The following is a 27,743-nucleotide window of genomic DNA, read 5'->3' on the forward strand; positions in this document are numbered from 1 at the left end:
CTTCAGCAGCTGGTGGGAGTGAATCAGACGAATGGGAAATCTGCTGCAGGGAGGGGAAAGGAGCCTCCGGTCTGGTTAACACAGACTGAAAGTGCTGCAGTGACACTCAGCCCTCCAGTGCTGCGGAGAGGCAGAGCAGCGCGCGGCACCTGTCCGCGGCCGAGAGAGCCGGGACGCGGGCGCCGGGGCGGCCGTACAAAAGGAGGGATCGCCGAGGTGCGCGTCAGTCCTCAGCCCGCCAGGGGACGCGGAGGAAATGTGGACTGTGTAGAGATGAGCGACACTTATCTCCGATGTTGGATATTTGCTTGGAAAAACGTGTGGGTACGACCTTGGTAAGGAACTTGATGTTGTTTTTCATCCTGAAATTGATCAGAAATTGTTGTTGTTGTTGTTGTTGTTGTTGTTGCTGCTGCTGCTATTGGCGTAGTCGCAGTAGGAACCAGAACTGCTGCTGTTTAGGGCGCTTAGAACTGTCAAACATTTATAAGACTTTTTCCTTATGAATCATTAACCCCTTCAGTTCTAGGCATAATTGGCAATTCATTGAAACTTCGGTAGTGGCTCCTGCCCACCCCCGTCAAAGTAACTCCTCCGGGTTGGCTTTATTTTTAAACTTCGCTAGATTTTAACATTTATTTACCATCATGACTGTCCATGTGGGAACTAAATGAACACAAGCAAGTTTGCTTAAGTCGTAACAGGGGAAAGACAACTTTGCATCTGACTTCTTTTTAAAAGAGCATCATGTTTAGGGAAGAAATAGAAGAATGTAAAAGAGAGCCACCTTGAAGGACTTCCGCCGAGTGCTGTGTTTACATTCTAAGGAGGACACGTTCTTACATGGAAATGATACCCGCGTTCCTACCTTTTTTTTTTTTTTTTTATCAAGCCTTGTCTATATGGGAAAACATTCCAGAAGTTGTTTACCTTTTTTCCTCTCTCTCTCTGGAAAGCACTTTTCCTGAGTCCAAGGGGGGGGGGGTTTGCGGGAATATCCTTATCAGTTTACAAATGGAAGCAGTGTCTGTCCTCGGAGCTTCTATATTTGTTATAACTTTAGTTACAGTAAACTGAAGCACATCAGTGACTTCTGGGAATTCGTACACTTTCAGATTTAAATGGAAAGTGCTATTTGTAGCTGAGGGCTCCTGAAGGAATTCTCTCCAGGGAATGCTATTGAAGCGTTTTTATGCTTTGTTGTTTTGCTTTTTCAAAATTTGGCGTGAGATGCCCACCAGTCAGAGGAAACTGCCAGGAGTTTTCCCCTTTCTCCCATTTCTCCTCCTCTTTTTCCTGTGCTCCAAATCATTTCTGAAAAGCTGCAGCTCAGGGATGCTGGCAGGATGCAACCCTTCCAGTCTCCCGTGTGAGAGGATGAAAGGGAGCCCTGCAGCAGAGGAGGGGGGGCGGCGAGTTGTTTTGAAAGTTGTTTTGCGTTGGGAGCTGGTGGGAAAGTTCAGTCTTCCCCATTTGGAAAAGGCCGGCTGGGTTCCGCTCCTGCCCCACACGCGCTTTCCATTTTTAGCTTCATTCAGAGGCAGACAGAGCTCCTTCCTCTTCCTCTCCTTGTTTGTGACACTTTTCTGAGGCAGCTTTTCCACAGCGCGGAGGGTCTGGCGGCCATGACCCCAGGCGTTCTGGGACACAGGACCCAGCGCCCACAGCATTTTTCTGCTGTGAGAGGTAAAGCAGGGATTGTTTGGAGGTGTTTCTTTTCTTTTTTCCACCCCCCCCCCCATGAGGTTGCCACAGTCCGTCTTTCTTTTTTTAAAAAACTAAGTAAGAGTGGCATTTTAAAACCTCGCTTCTTCAAGGCAGTCTTCTTTATACGGCTTTTTGGCTCTTACTCAACTGTACCAAGCACTCTTGCATCTGCTTTTAAAGTCTTCAGACTACTGTATTAGTCATAGCCTCTCACAGGGAGCCACAGGACAATGGGGATTAAAGGCCTTTCCCTTCTCTTCCAGGCTGCCCCGAAGTGTAGCTCCAGTGCTGTGAGGTTTCGAGGGGTGACCGCCGGGACCATGAAAATGGACATGGAGGACGCAGACATGACTCTGTGGACAGAGGCTGACTTTGAAGAGAAGTGTACATACATTGTGAACGACCACCCCTGGGACTGTGGGGCCGACGGAGGGACCTCAGTTCAGGCAGAGGCGTCTCTACCAAGGAATCTCCTTTTCAAATATGCCACGAACAGCAAAGAGGTAAGCCTCTGGTTTGTTGCTGGAGAACATTGGCACCTGACGCCAAATCTCCCTACTTGCCCTTGTGGCCTCCTGTATCCGTGAGAATCTGTAAGTATCAATACTTAATCGATCCCTTAATTCCCTTCTTTCGTTGCTTTCTCTTTCCCCAAGTCTGTCCTCCTCATTTCCTGCAGCTCTCAGCTGCTCCCTACTAATTAGTAAACAGTTCAGTCTTTTGGTGAGTTGACACATCTTGGGAAAGCTGCATTGCAGAAGGAGGTGGGTGAAATTGACAGTGACCTTGGAGAAAGCCACTGTCCACCCCCAGACTCCCTGACCCCTGGTCCTCCAATTGTACGGTAGCTTCTGAGGGAGAAAACTTTTTCTTAGGGGGAAAAAAAAAAGTTTTTCATGTTTCTTTTGTCTCCTTTTGGTCATGAGATGGCTTTATTCTTTTTAATGAGCCAGCTTTATTAGCTGGGTTTCTAAAATTATTCTCAAAACCTTGACGTGTTTATGAACTGAAGTGATGGTGTAGACCAAGAAGAGGTTCGTGTAAAAGTGTCCTCTGTCCGGATGACTTCAGAGCTAACCACTGTGTTTATCTGCGGCAACTCCTTTGCTCTGGCTGGGCTGGCAGGCCGATTCCTTACTGGCCTCTGAAGTGGGTACACCCTTTGTTGTTTCAAAGGGGCTGGAAACCCAAACTTGGAATGAGCAAAGGATTTGTGTTTACCCTTTTATATAACGATTATAGTGAGGCGTGATGTTTAGCTGTGAAATAACTTGCAGAACCACCTCTGGTTTTGAGAATTCAGCTACTGCGGTTAGTTGTTCTTACTAGTCCATAAGCTGAGCTGACTTGAGGGAATCAGCCCCCCAACAGACTTCCCACCACCACTACTCCCATAGGTTACTGTCACTTCCGTCACTGTCTTCAGAAAGAAGTGATTCCTTGCTGTAGGAATCCATAATTTGATACTGGGACAATTCATTAGAGCCATGTCAGATCACTTTCCTCCTTCCCCAAGGAACAGTATTTGAAGGAGTCGGGGAGCCTGTTTGGGAAATACTTTGTCTCTTTCCTGTTTGTGTCTGAGTTCAGTGTTTTCGGTGAGGGGGAGACACAGCTGTCTAAAATTAAATAGAGCAACTCTGCTTTGAGTTTCATTAAAGCTTAACCTTTTTTTTTCCCCCTTGCTGGAAGAATGGAGGCAGATTTTTTTTTAAAGCAAAATTTAAATTGTAGTTGTACATGAATGTTACCAAAAATTTAACCCCCAGAGGTCAGCCTTAATTATACCTCTTTCTGAAAGTAACCCTCTTCTCATTGAAAGTCTCATAAGATGTGGCCTGTGGAATCAATGTAGGATTTGTTTGGCTATTTAAGGTTTGACTGTGGTTTTAAAAGGTGTAGTGTGTTTTTTCCCATATCACATTTGACCAAATATTGGTCCGTTCTCAGGGTTCATTTTTGTGCTGTGTTGCCCTGTCCTGCCCATGGTTTTGAAATAAAGACCTCTATTCTGTGGTTCATCTTTGGCTTTTAATTCTATAATGTTCTTATCGTCAGTTCAGCTCTTAACTTGTTTTTCAATTTCCATCATTCTGCTTAAAATCATAGCTCAATAAAGGAATGCCCTCAGATTATTAGTCCAAGGTTCAGAACGATAGTCACTTACCTAAGATGTATTGTGAGAAGCGTGAGCCAGGACTAGGAGCAAAGTTCTCTTGACTTCCCCAGCCACTGCTTCTTGATTATGCTACACTGGCCCCTCTTGGTGTCACTGTGGTTTTATTTATCGTCTTTACATCTTTCAGCCAATCCTTTATTAAGCTTCTTTGGTGTTCTTTTTTTTTTTTTTTTTTTTTGGTCTGAACATATAACTTCCTATTTCAGTATGTTCATGCAGTATCTGTATCCCTAAAGAGGGTCTTTTCAAAACTAACCTAATGAGAGATCAGGGCCTTCTATTCTATTTTCCCACATCCGTTCCTAATCATAAAAGCAACCAGGAAGCCAACTTAAATGTAATACTGTCTTACACTCACTCTGGAATTTGTACCTGTTTTTCTGTTTCTTTCTTCCTTTTTGTCCTTTTGGGAGAGGACAGTTTCCTTAAGGTGGTGAAAGAAGCCTGGGGAATTGAGCCATTGAGGGTGTGATACCTGCAGACAGTTCTAGAACAGAAACCTTCAGGATTGATGAAATGTTTACATTATCATTATTCAGTTAGTTCTTTCAGTCCCACCAGCCATGGAAAGAGGAAAAAAAAAAAAGCTTTCTACGTGGGGTTTTTATCTCACTGATTTATCTTGCCCTTCTTTACATGTTTTCATTTAAATAGCAGAAGATGTTACATTATGTACTGTTGTGCTGACATACTGGGGGATTTTTTTTTAACAAGACCATTTTTCATTATGAATTTGTGCTATGTGTCAGCACCTTTTTTTTTCTTTGGGTTTAAAAACAAAACATACAAACCATATTTCTGATCTTGACCCTCATTTTTAGATTTGGTTTAGAATCATTCTGCACCTTTAATGAGGCTGTTCTTACTTCCTATTTCCAGAACTGAAGCCAAATATAGACCTACTATTCAAAACTTTTAGAACTTTTTTTAACTGATGGGTTATTCTTTTAGGGGGATTTTCCCCTTGTCCTCCTGAAATAATCTTTTGTGAATACTTGAATACAGCAAGATCAATTTAAGCATTTATATTTTAGAAGCGGTAGCCTGTGTTGAGTTTGCTTGTATTCAAGAGGCACAGTGGCTCTGAGTCTGACCTCCCAGAGTCATGAGGTGATAAACATCAGGCCAATGATGGGGACTCGCTGAATGTCTGTTTTGATTGAAGTCCATTATTAACTCAAGCCATCTGTAAAAAGTATCTCTCCATAACATGCAATTCCCTCTTCTTCATAGTGCCTTTTATTTGTGAGACAATGTACCATGTTTCCTTTAATACAAAGATAATTATGGAGGAAACCTTCCAAAAACATCTCTCATCCATTCCACCCCCTTTTTAAAAAAATGAAGTGAATTGCAAGCTGAAGTCCTAGTCCACTACACAGTTCTAGTTATCTCAATGCGAATATCCTTGTCTTCAAAATAGAATTTTAATCGAAGAAATCATTTTTATAGGGGCAAATCTGGGGAGGGGGAGAGATAGCTAGTAATTTAAATCATCTTAATGTAATTTGGGGTGATGATGCTCATACCACATTTAAACTTGAATAAGGTTTCTGCTTAAAGCACGCTGCTATGAGTGTGTATCTGTATATTCCTTAAAGGAGGAATTGCTTAAAAAAAACAAAAAAAAACCAAGTTTATATTCTCCTTGATATCAGACTTTGATTTAGCAACCCCCATCCTAAGTTGTGAAATCTTCATTTTGTGTGATGAAAAACAAGCCCTTTTTTTTTTTTTTTTTTTTTGTCTGGAAGCCTCAGACATCAGGGTGTGTCCTGTAACCGAGGCCACTGACAGAGACAGATCTGCCCAAATGGTGGAAGGATTGGACCCCAACATAATGCATGGTATGGAAGAGCTTGGCCGGAGGCAAGAGAGGGGCAAGGATGTGTAGAGGCCAGGGTCTTGTCCCTGATAGGTTAATGGGAGGCACACAGCAGCCTGCCCCTAGTAGTAATTCTTTAGGACCCTGGTCAGTTCCTGTGAAGTTTCCTTCTTGAGATAGGTGAACACATTCTTAATTAGTCTTTTTAGCACTGTGAAATCCAAGGCACACACCAGGTTCCTCTGTATCATGTGCTTGCTCCAAGGATAGAATGTTGTTGGCTCAGGTTCACAGCTGGATCTTTCTAGGGCCAGAGGGAGAATATGACTAGGTCTTCCACTTCCCATTAAAAATGACCTTGGTTTCTGTTGCCCCTCCACAGTTACCTAGCCGAGTACTGTAATCTTAAAATTGCAGCTTGTATGTCCTCTTTGAATAATGTCTCAGACACAGATTTCAGATGAAGGTATTTATCCCATATGAAAATGCTGGACTGGGAATGGATATAGATGGCATATAAGCCATACAATTCTTTCCAATCTTAGAAATTCTATGATTTTGTGTCTCTGTTTATCCACTTTTGTGTTTATATGTTTCCTATAGCTCTTGTATAATAGGAACTTAAAATAATAGGGTTCTGTCTCACTTGTAAAGATAATCCAATATTGAAGGCTCTTTGGCTCTTTTTTAAATCAGAAAATTTTCATAGACCTCTCTTCTTCCACAGACCCTCCTCTTTTTAATTGTTCTCCTCTCTCCTCTCCTGCTTAATTGCATTTGTAAAGTTATAAATGTCAAATACTGTCTTATAGCGTCCTCGTGACTTTCTTATACTTGTACTCAAGTAGGTGCTGGGTGGCTATGTCTTCTGAAAATTCTTTTGTGGAAACATGATTCTGTCGAGTTTTTTGGCCATAAGAAAACTGTGTGTGTTTTCTTAGTATAAGATTGATAGATGAGAAGCAAGAGACCTCATTGGTTAAAAAAAGAGCAATTCAGAAGAAAAAACCTGACCTCAATATAATGCTACTTGTTGGTAATCAAGCTCTGACTCCCAAGACACTGTCTTCAAGAGACTATAATTTAAAACAAAGTTGATGAACCAGTTGAGTACCTTTCTTTAAATTACTGCTTTAAAGTGGATATGTTGAAAATATCAACTACTAATTATTGGCTCACCAACAAATGACATTATTTGTTTTTCCTGTTTGTCATTTTAATATTATGGAATAATCACTCAAATGTGAATGCCAAATGATTTGCGTGTCATAGAAGTCAATTCCATGAATTTTTCAAATTAATTAGGTGCAATAATGTAAATAACGAGCCTCTGAATAAGTAAGCCTACTTCAGCTTTAGTACAAATCTTTATCTCAAGACTGTTCTGAGGCACTCCTGTCCCCAGTTATTTTACTGCCAACAAATACCAATAACGATGAACTGTATTGAAAGGGCACGTAGATGTAAATGAAGGCAGAGGAGGAGGATGAAATGAACATCTGCTTTTTTCAGCTCTCTGCCAGAAATTCATAAAGTACCAAAAATAACACTTTAGCTCACAACCTTGTTTCAACTTGTGTTAGGTGTAGGAAATTTTCTTTCTTTCTTTCTTTTTCCTGTCTTTTCAGTCTGGGTACGCTCCATTGAGGCTTGTATATTGAATACCAAATTGTTAAAAAAAAAAAAAAAAATCATTGACTGATGAGAAATGTACACGAGAAAGATTGGACTTTACAACCATGTAGATGTGCTTATTCCATATCCAATTAAAAAGATTTAAATTCTTGATGGAGATTTATTGAGGTACCCACGTACATCACAACCAAAATCTGAGAATCCCCTGTGAACATTCACTGATACATATATTGGGACCTACCATTGCGGGTACACAATTACACAGGAGCCACCGGGCTTCATAAAACCTGGAAATAAATATTCTCTTTTACCTCCCCTCTTGGTCCATGTCAGTAAGGTATTCAGTAAGTAAAAAGTATTCAGTTTTGGACAAGAAAAAAATAAAAATGGGAAAGTGACTGAATAAAAACCAAAACAAAACTGTAACTGCAAAACGTTGCAGAGGACCACTTACAGAATTCTTTTGAATAGTGATGAATTGCTTCCTGATTCGTGGTTGGTGATTTTTTTCACTCCCTTAAAGAAATTTACGATCAAGGAGGAACTGGCATAGTTAACATGTTTCTTTAGCAAGGCTCTGGTGTGATACATCCAGTCTGAGAAGGTCATTTCCTCAGATCTTAGAACCCACAGCTCTCCTCGGTATAAATTCCATTTCAAAGGATAACTTTTGACCACTGTTGAGTAGAAGATGCTAGAGGAGAACAAAGTTACTTGAAGATCTTTCTTCTATTAAGGAGAACTTACAAGCTATGAAAAAAAAGAAAAACCTCATCTGGAATGAAAAAACATATAATGTGTTTTGCTTCTGGTTCCTTAGGTCTTTGTGGAACAACCAAAGGGCATTATTTTGGTTTCTGAGGTTAAAACTATTTTATTCCCCTCAAGCATGCTATGTTTATAGTTTGAGGGAGAAGGAGAAATAAGAAACTAGGAGCAGGCTGAAGTAGTTTACTCTTGACAGTCTAATTCTGCAATATCTGATTCTAAAATCAGGTAAAACAATGATTATCTTCTCTGTTTTTCTAGCATGAAAAGTAATAATAAAAATACAGGACCTTCAGTCACCAGAGAATAATCCTTTAGATGATTTTCACGCTTGGTTGGGTATTTGCTTACGATCCGGGAGTTTGAAGGATGGCCTCCCCCTAAGATGAAGCTTGTTATTAAAATTATGTAGGCACCATTAATATCTGCTCTCCATATCATAATTTTGTCATTGTTGATTGTACTACCACTTGACAATTCAATGAAAATTTAGTTAATATTTTACAGTTGAAGTAATTATCTCATATTTTACCCCCTATAGGTTATTGGAGTAGTGAGTAAAGAATACATACCAAAGGGAACACGTTTTGGACCTCTAATAGGAGAAATCTACACCAATGATACTGTTCCTAAGAACGCCAACAGGAAATATTTTTGGCGGGTAAGTAGAGAAAATTGTTTCAGACTCTTTAAGAATTAAGGGAAAAAAATGGAGCTAGAATTGCTGGGTCACTTCCTTTTTCAACCTATACAAGGGCTCACCACAACATTGGGGCCCCTGTGGACGCAGGGCATTGTAAGCAAATGCGATTGAAACTGGTTAAATATGTGGCTCTAGAAAAGCAGCCTGTAGGTGATTAGGGATGGAGATATGGACTGTATGTGAATCTTAATTTTTGCAATTCATTAGAGCTTTGTGATGAAAGGAAACAGTTTGCTGCTTGTTTCAAGGGTAGGTTCATTTGCATTTCTCTGCAAGGAAGTAGTAATGAGTCACCAAGCCTTAGATTTCACCCCTTCTTGATTTCTTGCTGAGTTAACTTTAATTGAATGGAAGAGTAATCGTAAATGAATTAGCTTGAAAATACATGCAGTTAAGGAAGGATGCGTGGAAGATGCCACTAGGGGAATGGAGATGACTAGGACTAGTCATGCATCTACACGTAAAACTGTTGGATGTGACTATATGCACATTGCTCCCATAGCATAAGGGAAATGCTTACAATCATGGGAGAGCATAAAGGTCTGGCCCATACAATTTCCTTTGGAATATCAAGATTAGAAAGGACCTCAAAGATAAACTAATTAGATGGATTTTTGAGTAAAAGGCTCTGACTTAGAAGGGAACAGAGAAAAAAATTGGACTGCTTTCCATCTTCCTGTAGATTTCTAGGATATTCAGTTTTCTCAATTAGAAAATGAGAATATGCTTATTAAATTTAAAAGTAATTTTTTTATACATACTTGCATAAAATGATCCTGACTACTGGGGAAACATGGTTTGAATTCTTTTATGAAACAGCTGCATGATAACAACAAAAACTGGATTATATTTTGGCCAGTATTTACCGAGGATGCCTATATCTTTTGGACAAGTGTCTTTATAAAAGGCTTCCATTTGGGGATCAGTCAGAAGCTGTTCCATAGAAACAGGATTTTTTTTTTTTAATTCAGGAAGTTTTGTGTTTTTAGAAATTTATTTTGCTATTTTCCAAATGTGAGAAAATGCTAAGAACTGTGTGCTCACAATTTTTATTTAATATTTACACATGCTTGGGGCACCTCGGTGGCTCAGTCATTTGAGGGACTGACTTTTGATTTCAGCTTAGGTCATGATCTCACAGTTCGAGAGATTGAACCCCACATTGGGCTCTGCACTGACAGTGCAGAGCCTGCTTGGGATTCTCGCTCTCCTTCTCTTTCTGCCCCTCCCCCACTCATTCACAAGCGTGAGCTCTCATTGTGTCTGTCTGTCTCTCAAATAAACTTTAAACAAATCTTTAAAAAAATAATTACACATGCTTCAAATATATTTACTTCATGACTTCTAATGGGCAAAATGTCAGTGAGTGTATTTTTGCCTTTCTTGCCAATAAAATTTTCTCAGAAATGAGCCACAGAAGTGTGTAATTCTTGGAGTCAAAGGTCTGAATTAACACATGCCAGCATAAGACTTAATGATGTGTGGTCATTTTTTTTAAAAGGCAAGAAATACCTAAGAACCTCCTGTCTCTGTCCCAATTCTCTGGTTCATTAAAGGTTCTCTATAAGTAACTGAAATGCTTTCCTTGGGAGGATTTATTTGAATCAGTCTTTCACATACAAAGGATATTGTAGGAGAAAACTCCCCACATGTTGTTAAAAGCATCCTGATTTTGCTGGCAGGAATGTGAACATCTGTTGTAAGGAAAGAAAAACTTCCATCCAGATTACACAGGCAAAGAAGAGTTAGGGATGTTCAAGTTGAGAAACCAGTGAGTGACATTTCTTGTAACTGTACTATGAGTCAGCACATTTTTAATCTTCCTGATAATATATGGCAATGTAGTGAGGTAAGAGAGAGCAGTGTTCATTTGACGTATGCATTATTTTATTTTCGAGTGTGTGTGTGTGTATGACTTCATGGCATTGACATTTCTGTCTTTTAAATGAGGATAACAGTAAATTGTAGTCCATGGATGACTGACTGGAATCTCATACCCGTAGCTTTAGAAAGCAGTCTCCGCCCAGCGAAGAGTGCAGAGCGATGGAACCCCATGTTCCTGGAAGTTTGCACATCAGAGTAAACAAACTTGAAAACCCCTCTTGATAGCAGAATTCACCCAGCCTTGTTCCATTTTCTCTTAACAAAACACACCGCAAAAGCTCTCACAAGCTGCTTTGATGAAGCCACATGTATTTCCCCCTTCACAATTTACAGGAAGTTACTCTTAAAAGAAAGTGATTCTGGTGTTTACTGCCCGTGTTAAAGGGACAGAGTTCCTTTTTGTTTCTGATAACGTTTGAGTGAAATACAGAAACGATTTATAGACTATCATAGTCAGTATGTGACTAGGAACAAAGCAATAACCTGCTGTCCGGTTAGAGCAAAATTTCTGCTATGAACAGTGCCCTACTACGCGAGGACTACAAGTTGCAGATAACCAGGTATTGATTATAGATGTATAAGGAAATTTCTTAAGACTGAAGAAAAAATGGTCCATCTTGAAAAGAGGGAGAGAAAAGCTTTCTGTGGAAGCGGAAGGAGTTTGTTTATAAAGTAGTTTCAGTAAGACTGTAGGTTTTAATTTTTCCTCTTCTTACCTCTGCCTTTTCACTGAGGAGCCTGAGTGCGTGTGTTAACCAGAAAGTAGTGGTACTGTGGGGCAAACTTTGAATTCTTCGTTATGCGTTGCCTTTAAAGAACAGCATAGCTTATTCCTGTTCTTTTTTGAAAAACGCGTGCCTGTGGCCCTGTGGGTGGTGTTTTAGCCAACCACCCTTCAGATAAGAGGGTTCCCTCTCCTCTCCTTTGGCTTGAAAGACAAGCGCAAGGCCGAACATGTTTATCAAGAGGAAAAGTGACTTCTCAGTAGACTGTCAAATTCTGGCTTCTGTCCCCGTGCTCACTTTGTTATGGCAGGTGAAGTTCACCTTTGCCCCACCCAGTGTTTCCACAAAAAGGCAAGGTTCCAAGTATTCATATGAACAAGTGTTACTTCTGGACTTGGAGGCTTGGAGGTGGAGGATGTTTGCATAGTTTAAGCCTTGGGCGGGGGTGTAGGAAACGGCAAGTACAGAGGCCATAGAAAAAGCTGAGAGACTCAGTTTGACGTATTCAGTTGACTTGGTCTTCTACCCAGTGACTCAAAGCATTAAAAGTCAGCATAATCGGAACTAAAGTTAGTAGCATCGCCCATTTGCCATTCACGGCTGTAGCAAAAGTAATACTCTCTGGTGGTTTGGTCTGCCTGAGGCGGCTCCTTAAATGAAATGTTGTGTTTCATTCTTCTGTTGTTTTTCCCCAAACATGAAAAGATGATAAAACTGAAATGGAAAAGGTAACTGACAAAGTGTGCCTTACCTGTTTCTGCCCTTACTTATGCTGATTCAAGACTACTCTGGCTAAACCGATTTCGTTCTTTTTTCTAACTGGGCCATAGGGAACGAGAAAGCACACTCCTCCGTACTTGCTGTGTTTGTTCTTCAGGGTGCCGGGGAAGCTTTCCATTGCTTTGGGGCTGACTTTCTTTCACACGTCGGTCTTTTCATTTGGACAGATCTATTCCAGAGGGGAGCTTCACCACTTCATCGATGGCTTCAATGAGGAGAAAAGCAACTGGATGCGCTATGTGAATCCGGCGCACTCTGCCCGGGAGCAAAATCTGGCTGCGTGTCAGAACGGGATGAACATCTACTTCTACACCATTAAGCCCATCCCTGCCAACCAGGAGCTTCTTGTGTGGTATTGTCGGGACTTTGCAGAAAGGCTTCACTACCCTTATCCCGGAGAGCTGACAATGATGAATCTCAGTAAGTGGATTATAGAACAAAAAAATAAAGTAAAATAAAAAATGCCAGTAATGTCAGTTCTGCCCCTATGAGCTAATAACATGTTGTTTAATTATATGGCTTCATTTGTTGGGCCAAGTAGGTGGCTTAAACAAGGGACTAGGAAAAGGGAAAACAATTTTTTTTGAGTCCCTATTCTCCATTATGAAACTCGACCATGTAAACTATTAAAAGCTATTTTGAGTGTTTAATTCAGAAAATTGGAGGAAGAAATATATATCCAATTGTAATCCTTCCAAAAGGGGGCAGGTAGTAGTATAAAAGGGATTGGTCCTGACATGCCTAGTCTTTAAGGGATAGCTCTTGTTTGTGGTGATATGTTGGTGCTTAAAATGTGTGTTGAAATATTATAGAGATGCACATTTGGTTATCAACTCACGGTCTGATGTAGAACATCCAGGATTGTCTCTGGAAAAACTCACAGCTACAATTTTAAAAATATTCTTCTAAATGGATAACTAAATATTTTATATCATACCTTCCTTCCTTATGGCAGAAACCTAATCCTAGTTATCTAATCTCCTGATCCGTATTACAGTAAGCCACCTATCACTTTATTTTTAATTTTTTTAAACCTTTTAAATTTATTTTAAAGTTTACTTATTTATTTTGAAAGAGAGAGAAAAGGCACAAATGGGGGAGGGGCAGGAAGAGAACCCCAAGCAGGCTCCACACTGTCAGTACAGAGCCTGACTTGGGGCTCAAACCCACAAATTATGAGATCATGACCTGAGCCGGACATTCAGCTGACTACGCCACCCAGGCACCCCTATCACTTTATTTTAACAAATTCTCAGTTCCTTAAGTTTATAAGCTTTTACTTTTTTATTTGCCTATAGTTAATGTCCTAACCTCTCTGGAAAGGGCTACCTCATTTTAGTCATTCTCAAGTGATCTCTAGGAACAATTTAAGAATTGCCATAAAACTCCAATCTGTTGTAATTATGGTTGTATGTTCTTAGACTGCTAAGTTTTAAGGGAGTTTTTAACATTAAATCCTTCTGGCTTAAAGTTTTGGCATCTAAATTCTGAAATTTTTGTAACTATTTGTTTTGATATTATTTCAAACTTACAGAAGAGTTACAAGAATAGTACAAAGCATTCCCCAGATATACCAACTATTGATAATGAGGTCTCAGTTGCTTCATCTGAAGGCTGAATTACTTTAGTTCACGTTTTCACCTTTGAAACATTTGGAATGAATGTTAACATAAATTAGAATTTTGAATTTTGACTTTAATTTTGGAACCTGTTAACAAACCAATTACCTATCCTACTCAGGTGTAAGCCAATTCTGTAGCTATTTGGTGCTCATCCCACACTGTCTAGTTTACTTGATCTCCCTAGGATCTCAATACTGTGTTTGTCGCTTTCTGAAAAGGTGGGGCTGTAAAAACTTACCAACCTCCCTCATAGGATCACCTTTTAGGTTTGCATTCGTGGTCCCAAACTGCCCCCCCCCCCACCCCATACACACACACACAATCATTGCACCCTTGAGCTTCAGGAAAAGGTCTTGGACTCATTGGAAACAAGACGGCTTCCAACCTGAGCATGAGGGGGGAATCAGGTCCTGATGAAAGGTGTTGGTTCTTTTCCCTCATGTCTCTTCAGAGCTCCCAAGAGTCTGTCACATGTGCTGAGCACCCCAGGAGCCATTCAGCTGTTTGGGCCACTCCCCACGGCCTGGTGGTAAAAGACAACTTCTATTCTAGCAGCTCCTCTCACTAGAGAAGATGTGAGGAAGGTGTGCTGCTTACTCTTGACTTTCTCAGCATGGCAAGTCACTTCTTGACGGTCTCCTTATACTCCTTGATCTTAATCATTCATGGATTCAGAGAAAGACCTTGGTGGGTTTTTTTTCTTCTTCTTCTTCTTCTTCTTTTTCTTAAACAGTAACTCTGTTTGAAGTGACCCACCCCAGTGACTTTGCCCCAACCATGAAGAAGCTTTCTCACATACATCCTTCACCCTGTGTGGTTGCAAAGGCCCTGCATTTTTATTCCCTGATGAAAGGCTTTTCACGGTATCTAAAATTCAAGTGCTTAACTCTTTGTGTACAGAGCAACTTGTGTGTATACCGCGAAATGACACTTTCGTTCCCACAAATGTCCCTTTTCGTCTGTGCAGAAATTTTTCTAAATAGAGGTTTAACATTTTCAGATACCCTTTCCTTGTCCAGGATTCCTAGTCAAGAATGAGAGTGAACAATAACCAGTCACATTAAGCCAAGACTCCTGCTGCAGATTGTGAAACCAGTTGTCCTAGGTGTGGTAGCTGATGATTGAGCCTCTGATCAGGAAAATTTCCACTATTTCATCAGGTCTAATAGGTAGATTGTGTCTTCAAGTGAGTTGTGTTGGGTTTCCATGCTTCAAGCACAATAAGAGGTCTGTGCCAAAATCTCCGTGAGGACTTTAAATGGCAGTGATGGTTCCAATGGGAGAATTTTGAGAAGAGATTCTAATTAAACGGAGGTAAAAAAAAAAAGTAATAAGTAGCCAGAAATCACAAATTGGCGTTTTTTAAAACTAAAAGAGTAGAAACTATTAAATTTAACTCTTAACCCCTCCCAAGTTTTTTGGTATTTTTTTCCTATGTATCTAACCAACCCATCTAGAAAACAGTTGACCAAATTATAGACTTCTAAATGTTAATCTGCTTTCTCAGTTTCAGTTGAAAACAGACTTTGTTTTGCCTACTGCAGAACTTCTAGGTTCTTTCTTGTAGTCTTGGGGGTTCTTATTATAGATCGAAAATGTGAGTCGGCATAATTAAGCCATTCAGAGCCTTCAGAAGCAGTTCACTCTTGAAATGACTCCGTCCGCCTACAGCCATTTAAGATTTAAGAACAAAAACAGATCTTGATTTTCTTCTTCATGTTAACTCAAGCTGCTGCTGAGTGGGAGAGTCAGAAATGACACCAGCTCTACTGATTACTCAGCTGCTGAAGGATGATTTTTTAAAATGTACCTTCACAGAGATAGACTCCATGACTTCCACCTTAGAACATCTTAGGGGACTAACGTTTCCCTCTGGATATTGTTTTGGAAGAAGATACAAATTGATTTCTATAAAGGCAGACATCTACTGTGATCTTACTCTAGGCCAGGCCCTGTGCTAATAAGTATTTTGCATAGAAAATGATAAATTCTGATTTTCCTATCATTCGGCCTAATCATTAGCTCTGTTTTCAGTTTATTTTTTTATTTTTAAAAAAATTTTTTTAACGTTTATTTATTTTTGAGACAGAGAGAGACAGAGCATGAACGGGGGAGGGTCAGAGAGAGAGGGAGACACAGAATCTGAAACAGGCTCCAGGCTCTGAGCTGTCAGCACAGAGCCTGACACGGGGCTCAAACTCACGGACTGTGAGATCATGACCCACGCTGAAGTCGGACGCTCAACCGACTGAGCCACCCAGGCGCCCCTCTGTTTTCAGTTTAATAACTGAATTATCGGGGTGCCTAGTGAGAACACCTGACTAAATATACGAGGACAGTGCTACTGATGGACTCCCGCTTCTTGCTTATGGTTTTAATCTGTTGAATTTTAGAACCAAGAGAGTATTGAAGCCACTGGAAACATTATGAGACTCAGGTGTAATCTGCCACATAAAAATGGCAGAAACAGGACGGTGAGGTTTCTGTATGTTCATTTTAGGAGGGTGACATCTTTTTTTAAATGTGGTCCTACGTGGGTGCCTTCAAATTGTTCTTTTTCACCTCCATAAAATTCCTTCCTGTGGCTGTGAGATGCCTCGCCTATCAGTTTTCCAACTTCGTTGTCTCTCTTCCTTTACCATTTCAGCTTTAAAAAACAAAAGTGACAATTTGAACTTCCTGCCTGCTGGGCCTCACTGAAAGACTGATATTGGCCCGATAAGGGGTTATTTATTTTGGTTTAGTGGCTTCAGAAATCCCTCTCCCTCAACAAGCTCTCCATCACTGCCCCCATCAGCATCTTCCCTGATAGTGTCCTGGCTGTGTTTATTCTGGGGCTGCCGGCTCACCCTGGAGTAACTGATAACAGCTAGCAGGAGATAACATTCTCCAAGGGCCTCTCACACTGGAATCGAATCCCTCAAGTCTGTCAGCCCAGAGAATGGATTTGAAGAGTTCAGAGTCTGGACTTACACAGAGTTCATTTCTAGACCTATCAGATATCAGGCCTGGAGTGCTTTCTCAGTGAAATCAAACGGAAACTTTTTTTTTTTTTAAGGCGACGACGAATGATACTTTTACAGAGGCTTCCGCATGGTCCCCCAAACCTGTCCTCTTACGATGCAGAGGCCAAGAGCTCTCCTGCCTCCCAGAGCATCCGCACGCATGGGAGGGTTCATGCCTTCAACCTACTCCTACTCATGGGGCAGCTGTTCTGTTGGAATGATTGCCCCTCTGATAACCAGAGCTCCAGTGAAGGAGCGTTAAGTTTTACTTTTGATTTCCAGGGAAGGCTGAACGGGTTGTTTTTGGTGTTCCCTGCTCTCACTGGTGTTTTCCCAAAGGCATCGTTTGTTCAGTGTATTCGGAGGGGCAGGGCTGGCGATGGCCCGAAGAGTCTGGAACCGTCCTCATTGCTGCTGTTCCTAAGTAGTGTATTTACCGAGTAATAATATAGAATAAATGCTTTCATCTTAGCTGCCTGTTTTCTTTGGTGCTCTAAGTAATTGAACTGGCTCGGGAAGTGCCTGTTGTGGTTTGGCAGAGAAGAGTAGGTCACGCCTTGTGATTCCAAGGGACAGCACTGCTGGGAGCCTGGTTAGACCAGACAGAACCTTGGTGCAGTTCCTGTGCGGTCAGCAAATCGGAGGGGAAAGGGTGGCATCCACATTGCTAATCTATTTGGCACAGGCAGTTTGAACAGGGTTTTATCAAATTCGTATTAAACAAGAATCGAGGCGAAAACTGATGACTGCTTGTTACTTGAAATGAGTCTTAATCTTTCACATCTAGTTCGCAGGGTGTGCTGATTTCCTTTCCGTATACTGTGAACATCAGAATGACTTTTATTAGCCTCTGACACCCCCACCCCAGGATTTTTCCACCCCCATTTTAATGGAAGCTCTCCTATTCTAGCTTGAACAGCACTTTGCCATCATACGGTTTTTACTAGTAGAAACAGAAAAATCCAGACGGTGCTCTTCATTTGAGATGCTGCCACTGTCCCCACTCTGCTGAGAAGGAAACCGAGTGATGTGTGTAAGCAAGTGGCCCCGGGCCCTCTAGAATGAAAGGGCGTTGAGAAGCCAGGTGTCTCTCGCTTGTGGCCAGCTGGCACTCAGGTTTTCTCCAGAAGAGCGCAGCTTTGGAAATTCACTTCAGTTCTCTCTAACCTTCTGAGTAACCGTCCGTTCTTTATTTCAGCACAAACACAGAGCCATCCAAAGCAGCCGAGCACCGAGAAAAATGAACTGTGCCCCAAGAATGTCCCAAAGAGAGAGTACAGCGTGAAGGAGATCCTGAAACTGGACTCGAACCCCTCCAAAGGAAAGGACTGCTACCGCTCCAACATTTCCCCCCTCGCCCCAGAAAAGGACGCGGACGACTTCCGAAAAAACGGGAGCCCCGAAATGCCCTTCTACCCTCGGGTCGTTTACCCGCTCCGGGCCCCTCTGCCGGAGAACTTTTTGAAAGCCTATGGGATGGAGAGGCCGACCTACATCACTCACTCCCCCATCCCGTCCTCCACGACCCCGAGCCCCTCGGCGAGAAGCAGCCCCGACCAAAGCCTCAAAAGCTGCAGCCCGCACAGCAGCCCGGGGAACACGGTGTCGCCCCTGGCGCCCTGCCCTCCGGAACACCGGGACTCGTACGCCTACTTGAACGCCCCCTACGGCCCGGAAGGCTTGGGCTCCTACCCGGGGTACGCGCCGGCCCCGCACCTGCCCCCGGCCTTCATCCCCTCCTACAACGCCCACTACTCCAAGTACCTTCTGCCCCCCTACGGCGTGAATTGCAACGGCCTGGGCGCCATGGGCAACATGGGCGGCGTGGGCAACCTGGGCCTCTTCCCCCGGCTCTACCCCGTCTACAGCAGCCTCCTGGGCGGCGGCAGCCTGCCACACCCCCTGCTCAGCCCGGCCTCCCTGCCCAGCTCGCTGCCCTCGGACGGAGCCCGCAGGCCGCTGCAGCCCGACCACGCGCGCGAGGTGCTCGTCCCGGCGCCGCACAGTGCCTTCTCCCTCCCCGGGGCGGCCGCCAGCATGAAGGACAGGGCGAGCAGCCCCACCAGCGGGTCGCCCACGGCGGGCACGGCCGCCTCGGCGGAGCACGTGGTGCAGCCCAAAGCTACCTCAGCGGCGCTGGCGGCCCCCGGCAGTGACGAAGCCATGAATCTTATTAAAAACAAAAGAAATATGACGGGCTACAAGACGCTGCCCTACCCCCTTAAAAAGCAGAACGGCAAGATTAAATATGAATGCAACGTTTGCGCCAAGACGTTCGGCCAGCTCTCCAACCTGAAGGTAGGCCTTGCGGCGTCGGGCTGCCCGCTAGTGCGCCTGCGCCGTCCCGGTTCGCCCGCCTGCGCCCCCGCGCCCCTGTGCTTTGCTCGCTTTGCGTTTTCAACAGTTGGAGACCCGGGCCCGGGAATAGCCCATGGGGGGGGGGGGTACTTTGCTTTGCTTTTGCCATCGCTGGCTGTGTGGCTTTGACCTGGTTACATCTGCTCGGCTGACTTTCCTCAGAATAATGAGACCGTGGGGTTTGGGCTGGAAGATCAGTTTATAGAGTCCTCCTGGCCCGTGACTTTTGTTCCTTTCCTTCAAACAAAACAGAGCATTCCGAAAACCTCGGGGCTCTGCTTGTTGGGCTTTATCCTGATGGTTTTCTTAAGATGTTTGCATCATAAATGCCCGAGTCCTTGAGCAGACATGTGAGGTCTTCTGGCCAACGCAGAGCACGGCTAACCCACGTGGCTTCTTTCCAGGTCCACCTCAGAGTGCACAGCGGAGAACGGCCTTTCAAATGCCAGACTTGCAACAAGGGCTTTACTCAGCTGGCCCACCTGCAGAAACACTACCTGGTACACACGGGAGAGAAGCCACACGAATGCCAGGTGGGCAGTGTCTCTTGGTAGAAGCATTAAGCTCTGTAGGAGGTGTCTGAGGCGTGCCCACCCTTTGTCATATAGCCCGCAGTTTAAAGCAACACGAGAATACTGCCTTGCCACCGGCCCATAGCCTTGCATCTGCTGATGAGCCGAGATGGTGACACAGCCAGCTTCCAGTGGGTGGAAAATGGCAGGGGAGTCAACGCCTCCTGGTGTGCATTGTGCCCACATCTCCCTGTTTGCTTAATGCCACACCGTAGGTGCCACAGGGAGGCTTCTCGCCTCACAGGTTGCTGGGCGTTGGTATGTAAGCTTGCCCTTCCCATTGGCAGCTCTTAATCTTCTGGTCTTCCCGTCTCTGCCCTCTTCCCCGCACTGTAGGTTTGCCACAAGCGATTTAGCAGCACCAGCAATCTCAAGACCCACCTGCGACTCCACTCTGGAGAGAAGCCGTACCAGTGCAAGGTGTGCCCTGCCAAGTTCACCCAGTTTGTGCACCTGAAACTCCACAAGCGCCTACACACCCGGGAGCGGCCCCACAAGTGTGCCCACTGCCACAAGAGCTACATCCATCTCTGCAGCCTCAAGGTCCACCTGAAGGGGAACTGTCCTGTGGCCCCGGCCACGGGGATTCCTTTGGAGGACCTGACCCGGATCAACGAAGAAATCGAGAAGTTTGACATCAGTGACAACGCCGACCGGCTCGAGGATGTGGAGGACAACATCGATGTGACCTCTGTGGTAGAGAAAGAAATTCTGGCCATGGTCAGGAAAGAGAAAGAAGAGACTGGCCTGAAAGTGTCTTTGCAAAGAAACATGGGGAATGGACTCCTCTCAGGGTGTAGCCTTTATGAGTCATCAGACCCGTCCCTCATGAAGTTGGCTCACAGCAACCCACTACCTCTGGGGCCTGTAAAGGTCAAACAGGAAACAGTAGAACCAATGGATCCTTAAGATTTTCAGAAAACAACAAGTGTTTTGTTTTGTTTCGTAACTTATGACTTGGCAAGTCAGGGTGCCTGTAGCAGATGCTTGTACATAATTCCAGTGCTGCAAAGCTCTCCTGACGGCAGATGGTTTCCCCTCACCTCTCTGGAATAAAAGAAGGAACTCCAAAGTTACGGAAATCTCAGGGCATAAATGAGGCAAAGACAATATATATATACATATTATATATACTTATTTACACCCCATCTATATATTTGAACCTGTGTATTTTGACTATTTGTGTGGATATGTTTGCATAGCCTTCCCATTGCTAAGACTATTGCCTAGCCATAATTATTTTTTCAATGATAATCCTTCATAATTTATTATACAGTTTATCGTTCAAAAAGCAATAATTAAAAAAGTTTACAATGACTGGAAAAATTCCTTGTAATTTGAGTTATAAATGTTAGAGTTTTGTCTTGTGGCCATTCTTTGTAGATAATTTCTGCACATCCGTCTAAGTACTTAAGATTTGGTAAAGAAATACATTACTTCAGTTGACCTCCCTCTGTGATAACAGTTTGAAAACGAGGTTTGGTATTGCCAAAGTTAGACAGTTGATGTGTTAATTCATAAGATCTGTCATTTGAACAGCATTGTATACCTTGGGGGGAATGTGTGCAGAATTACCCAACAATAACTTAGAAGAAACAAGAAAGGGAATCTTGTGTGTTTCCGTAGGTAGTTGTGATTTTTTTTTCTTCCCTAGCCAGGGATTTACCAGAAAGGAGACAAGGCTTTGCCGACCCGTCTCCCTCTCCAAAATGCAGGGACACCCCACCCCAAAGTCATGTGACCATTCAGAGTGGTCACATGACTTCTGCATCCCAGTGTATTATCTGAAAATGTGAAGAAGACAAAATGCCATGTTTCAAACCACTGCAAAATGTTCCCAAAGCACAGGTGGTTTCGTATGTTTGAGGTTTGGGGGCTTGAGTCTGGGTGTTGTTACTGGGTTTTTTGTTGTTATGTCAAAATTGCACAAACATGGTGCTCTACCAGGAAGGATTTGAGGTAGATAGGCTCAGGCCACACTTAAAAAACAAAAACCGAAAAACGGGTATTCTTGTTGTCTTAGGGTAAAAGCAGGCAATGCATGTTCCTAGTCCCAACACATCAATTGTATTTTTTTTTCTGTAAAACTCAGATTTTCCTCAGTATTTGTCTTTTTACATTTTATGGTTAATTTAAGATGAAAGGGCATTGCAAAGTTGTTCACAACAATTACCTCATTGAGTGTGTCCAGTAGTGCAGGAAATGATGTCTTATCTAATGATTTGCTACTCTAGAGGAGAAACTAAGTGTGCTCCAGAAAGATAGAATGTGTGCCATTCTGTCTTTTACTCTGCTAAGCCCAAAGATTACATGTCAGCATTCAAGGTGTAGCAAAGAATGATGTATATTTATAAATCTATTTATACCACTATACCATGTGTATATATAATATATTTATAACCACTTAAATTGTGAGCCAAACCATGTAAAAGAACCTACGCTTCCTACGGGCCAAAAAGAAAAAAAAAAAACAATCCTTTCTAAGATTTTGCTTCACACATGACCTCACAATCACATTGGTGAGCTTGGGCACCCCCTCGCCACTGGAAGAGACCTGAAAACCTTGGTGCAAAGGCGGGGGACTGCATAACAACCAAGGAGAGAGAGTCATTTTTCACCAATAAGGACAATCTAAGATGGCTTTATTTTTGTTTGGCCACGTTATGAGTCTGGTCACACCCAAGTCACAGAAATAGTCCCATTACTCCCTTTACCACTGTTAACTTTTCTCTCTTCATTTCCTTCCTTCCTAAATAACTGATGCATCACTAATCAACCTGGTTTATATATTCAGCCTTTTATTGATGGCAACTAATGACAACCTGCAGAAAAGAACAACAAATTTAGGATAATCCAGGGAAACCTAAGAGCCTTACTGATCTGTTCCTGTAAGTAGCAAAACTGACAATTTCTTTATGGATCAGGGTTTGACAAACAGTCCTTAACCGTAGGTAAACCAAAGCATCACACTCTGACATTGACACCAAATACTTCCTATTCTGCTCCTTTGTTCTTTTCCCTTTTGTGCTTTCTTATTGTGGGAATTTTTACCAAGACCTGTGTGGCTTGCGACTTCTTGATTCTCTTTACCATTTGACTTCCCCTCGTAGGCCTCTTACATGTGAATGTTGAGCCCACAATCAACAGTGGTTTTATTTTTTTTCCTCTAATCAAAGTTAAAACTGACCAAAGTTATTGGCTTTTTACTTTGCTAGAACAACCAACTATCTTATGTTTACGTACTGGTTTACATTGTTATTTATGTGCAAATTGTCAAAATGTAAATTAAATATAAATGTTCATGCTTTACCGATACTTGTGTAGTGTCTTCAGTGAAGGGCCAGTGATGCGACATCTTGACCGAACTGTAAGGGAACACATTTGAACGTGACACAGTTTGCCTCTCTCCTGCCCTGTCCACCCTCCCTGCCAGCAAATGATTCCTTCATCTCCCACCTCCATGTGAGACCACACTTGTGAGTGATTGCAGTGTTGATCTGTCTTCTCTCATAAGTGTAAGATTTTTCAATTATGAGCTATGAAAGTGTTCTCTAAGGAAAGCATTTCAAACATTAGCCAGTAAATGGGGGAAGATTTATTTGCTTTTGTTGGGTTTTGTCTGTTTTACTTTCTTGATGGGGATGGGGTGGTGGGGAGGATAGGAAGGCTTAGATCAATTCCGGAAATGCCTTCCTAGCCTCATGCCAATGTGTGTGTGTGTGTGTGTGTGTGTGTGTGTGTGAACCCAACCCACTCACGGGTAAGGGGCCCTTAGGGAAGCCCTGGAAACCAGGTTGAGGAATAACACTTTGCCCAGTCACGTTTTTGCTTCAGTAGCGAGCACTGAGCATGCCACAGGGAATAAGTTCTTTTGTGCTTCTGCATAGTCTTCCTGCCCTACATCCCATGGTATTTTTTTGTCCCTTCACATTTAGCCCAGAAAGTAGATCTGCCACTTGTTCATTGAAAACAAATTTCAAGAAAGCTGTTTTACCAGAATCTGGCCATTGTTCGGATGAAACCCAGGGACATGGTGATTTGGCCATGCAGTCCCAGTGGTCATGTGGTGGGACTGGGTCTATTTGCTTGTCCATCGATGTTCTAAAAACTAACTTGTCTCCAGGCACAAGTAAATTTGAGTCTTATTTGGCAGATACAAATAGAAGGTGCTTTGAGACAACTGTTAGTGCCCTCAGTGAAAAAAACCTAAAAGTCTTTTGCAAATAGTGCTCATGCTTGCCATGTCATCTATTACCAAGTTCATGGTCCCATGTCCATGCTAACCGCATGTTAGGAATAATGCTCCTTACATTTGGATACTCAAAACTGCCCAATGTTCTTTTTTATGTTTCTTCTTTATATTCACTTAAACATCTGTGCCAAGAATTTGAAATGCTGCCAACATGTAACTGTGGAGTTAAGAAAACCAGAACCCTATTGTCATAAACGTGCCAAATGGTGCTGGTTGCACTACTAAATTCTACAGAACCATTGTGCTAATAATTTTTCAAAACAAAGCCCAATAAGATTCAGAGTGTAACAGTTACTGCCATAAATCATAGTTCTTTACTTGGCAAAGCATACCTTTTTTTTTTTTTTTCTTGAGAGTTATATATCTTGGGAACTCTTGTGGACTTAGCTGTTTAATGAAACATTACATGAAAAGATAATATTCACTAGGAGCTCAAGTCCACCCAGCTGACATCCACACAGTTGGATCAAGGCTTCATGCAGCTGTTTTCAGGGCAAGACAAGAGTGAAGAAGTCATCTTTTTCTGAGTCTTTCCTTAAAATAAAAGCTCTGTTCAGAAATAATAGATTCAATTCCCCACCATGAGGGAATATACAGAATGTATGGTTCCATGGGAGTTTATGGGCACATTTCTAGATTATTTTTTCCCTCGAGGGACAGGCAATCTATTTAGGACCCATAAACTTGTATAAGTGAGCTCATTCCTTCGTGTGTGTGTGTGTGTGTGTGTGTGAAGTCTTCTTTCAAAGGAGATAATGAGAAAAGACCAGAGTAGAGAAATGAAAGTAATCAGAGGCACATAGTGGAAGACTTCTAATGTAAAACCAAGCCTCAACGATAATCTGGTCTAGAAAGGAAGGGTGTCCCACAGAGAGCAGTAGCTTAAAAAATTAATGAATAGGAGAGAGGTTACATAGAATGTGATCCTTGCACCAAACTGGAAGACACTTCATTTCCTTTAGGAGATCATGAGGACTTTGTCCATAACATGTCCATTTCATTGTCAACTTCTGGCCAGAAGAAATCAGATCGTTCTGAGCACTGGCTACCTCTCTGGAGTCCACTTCTGGGTGTACAGCAGCTGCAAGAAATGTTTCAGGACTCCTAGATAATTCTCCCATCACTTTCTTTTCCAAACTTCAAGTCCTCAGAACCCCCCAGTCCATTTGCTCAAAACGCTGCTGACAGCTGCTGCTTAAATGAGAAGTGATTTTAATCTCAATACAGCCTTAATTATGTAATTTAGGCATTTAGGCAGAAAAAGAAAAAAAACACAGCAAGATTCCAAAAAGTTATTTTTAACCTGATTTATGCAAATACTCTCCATGCCCAGTTTCACAAAATACTGTAAACTAACAAACCCTCTCCTAGTTTGCTCCTCTTTCCAGGTTTGACAAGTAGTGAACCAGTTGGCCACATGCAGATTTCCCTCTCTCTGGATTTAAGATAAAAGCTTTTATTTAGTATAAACATAGTCACCTGATCATCTTCTTCTGCCTCCATTAAGAAAGAGGAAGCGACAGGTAAGTGCCAATGGGTAATTTTGATAAGAAATTCTTCAGTGTATTAACAAAAGGTGGTTGTTTCCATGGAATTGTGGAAACAAACTCCCCATCTTTAGGGATCTGAAGAACTCACCTGTACATGAAAGCAATCAGCTCTTCTCCACTGCAAGCGAGGAGCAGAGCAAAGGCGATAAAATTAAACCATAGCAGAGGAGGACTTAAATCACAGGGACTAACACTATCTTTAGGGCTGGTATCACAAAGGTTCCTTTCCAATGGGGGGAAGAAGGAGTAAGATCTCCTTCCTGGGAGGACTTAGAAATCAACCTGTTTGAAAGTGCAAGATGTATGAGATACTCTGGCAAACCCTTCCTACGTCTATAATTCAAAGATTTCTATTGACCTTCAGAACGATCGAAGGGTTGGGGACAAGATAGAAGGCTTTAGTAGAGAACTTAAGTTTCTCTATATATAAATGGAAGGCAGATCTGGAGAGCTTGCCCAATTCTGAGGAAGAATCCATGATACCACGACACGAAGTCTTCTGTATATTTTGTAACTACTTGAAAATACATTCCACCCTTGAGTTCTTCTCAGGGATTCTGAAAGGGGAGGGAAGACAAAACATAGTGCCACTCTCACCTGGCACTCTGCAAAGCAACTCTAGTGCAGTTATTCCTTCCCCACTCCTCTGGTCAGTTGGCTTCCCTAGATTACCATTTTTCACCCAGGTGCGGCAAAGGAGGTGGGGCACACCCTTCCATTTAACTCTTTCTTGACCCCCAAGGTAGTACAAGTAACCTGGTAGTGACTTGCTGTAAGACCAACCAAGGATGATTAATGGGGTGATTTGACTCCTCCTTCCGTGGTTCCCTAGGCCAGAATTTAAAAATATACCCAAACTGAGATTATGAGTGCCTACTCTGGTGGACAGAGCAGTGAACCAGGGCCCAGAGACCCTGTATTTTAGCCCAGGTTCAGCCCCTAATTAACCATGTGCCCTCAACAGAGTCCTGGAGCTTCTCTGGGCCTCAGTTTCCTGACCCACACAATGAAGGGGTCAGTCCTGGGTTGTCTCTGCCCTCTTTCAGAAATATTGTATCTCTCTGTATGCTAAAACTCCATCGTTTTCTCCTATTTCCTTTTGGTTTGTTTTCCTTGGAACTCTGATTGTTGCTATAGGCAGATATTTGTAATTTAGAGAGCAGATGTCAGAGAAAATGGAAATGAGGTGAAGGCTTGTATGGAAACAACTGTTGTGGCTTCTTTTGGCAAAAAGATTGGGCTCACAAAGGTCCTGCTAATTTGTGAGAACCATGAACTTTCCCCAGGAATTAATATGCTCATCTGAAAGGAATCAAGATTCTTTTAATGGAAATAATGGTCTGTGCTTAAATCAAACCTCTGCTAAAGTACCAGGAATTCTAGGATGTTTAGTTTCGTGGGTTTTTGTTTGTTTTCATCCTTTTTTTTTTTTTTAAACCAAAGGCATACGTGTAAGAAGACTGGGAAAGATTTAAGTTCATTGCCGCTAGAAGGAAAGAAGGACAAAAATACTGGTAGCTAAAAAAGAAGATGAGAACCTAATAAAGAGAACCCAGGAAGACGTTGAAAAGGAAACATTTTGGTTAGCAGGGCGATCGAGGCCTCAATACTGTTTTAACGGTTCAAGGTTTAAAAAAGGGAATAAAGCAAAATGAAGCAGAAAGAAGGAGGAGGAGAGAGGGAAAGGTTAAACCAAGACAGAAACTGTGAGTAGATAGATGTGAAAGGGGCTGAAAATAAGTGAAAAGTGAAAAATTGCTTTATGAATAAACCGTTAAAAAATAGTGAGTGAAAAAGCAATTGTGCTTCCAGTTATTACTGAATCACGAGCTTGTGGAAGCCAGAGGCTGACCTGAGCAGTGACTGGGAGGCTAGCCTACACACAGCAGTTGGTGCAGGGCAGTTCCTGTGGGCGGACACCGTTTTCTACTTGAGTGTCAGTTTCGTTGTGATTACCCTCCCGCATAGACACATGTGGGCCATTTTACCGCCCTGAACACAGAAAACACAACTTGGTCATCTCTCCAACTGCTGATGCTACGAGGCAGGTGATATCCTCCAGAGGACATATAGGACACAGGCAAGCCGTGGAGGGGGGGTGGGGGGCCTGTGGAAGGTGAGCAAATCTTCTGAGGGAAGGAGAAGCCAGGATGTTCCTGAGGCCTGCAGCTTCCGCCT

At 42.6% G+C, this 27,743-nt stretch overlaps 1 protein-coding gene across 1 annotated transcript; it reads left to right on the forward strand.

Moving 5' to 3' along the window:
* Positions 1 to 77: 77 nt before the first annotated feature.
* Positions 78 to 23,072, forward strand: PRDM1 (PR/SET domain 1). Its single transcript, XM_043592030.1, has 7 exons — positions 78 to 335; positions 1,971 to 2,210; positions 8,656 to 8,775; positions 12,374 to 12,626; positions 18,032 to 19,131; positions 19,596 to 19,724; positions 20,100 to 23,072. Exons 1-7 carry the CDS (start codon positions 294 to 296, stop codon positions 20,670 to 20,672), a joined length of 2,457 nt encoding a protein of 818 aa, XP_043447965.1. The 5' UTR covers positions 78 to 293; the 3' UTR covers positions 20,673 to 23,072.
* Positions 23,073 to 27,743: the final 4,671 nt, after the last annotated feature.

Source organism: Prionailurus bengalensis, chromosome B2, assembly GCF_016509475.1.
Source record: "Prionailurus bengalensis isolate Pbe53 chromosome B2, Fcat_Pben_1.1_paternal_pri, whole genome shotgun sequence".
In the NCBI taxonomy this organism is placed as follows: domain Eukaryota; kingdom Metazoa; phylum Chordata; class Mammalia; order Carnivora; family Felidae; genus Prionailurus; species Prionailurus bengalensis.

What these genes read in the sequence shown, in the direction of transcription:
- PRDM1 (XM_043592030.1), top strand. Translation starts at nt 294, where the DNA reads ATGTTGGATATTTGCTTGGAAAAACGTGTGGGTACGACCTTG. An exon ending in ACAGGAAATATTTTTGGCGG is followed by an intron (nt 8,776 to 12,373) that starts GTAAGTAGAGAA and finishes TCATTTGGACAG; the next exon opens with ATCTATTCCAGAGGGGAGCT. An exon ending in GCCAGCTCTCCAACCTGAAG is followed by an intron (nt 19,132 to 19,595) that starts GTAGGCCTTGCG and finishes GCTTCTTTCCAG; the next exon opens with GTCCACCTCAGAGTGCACAG.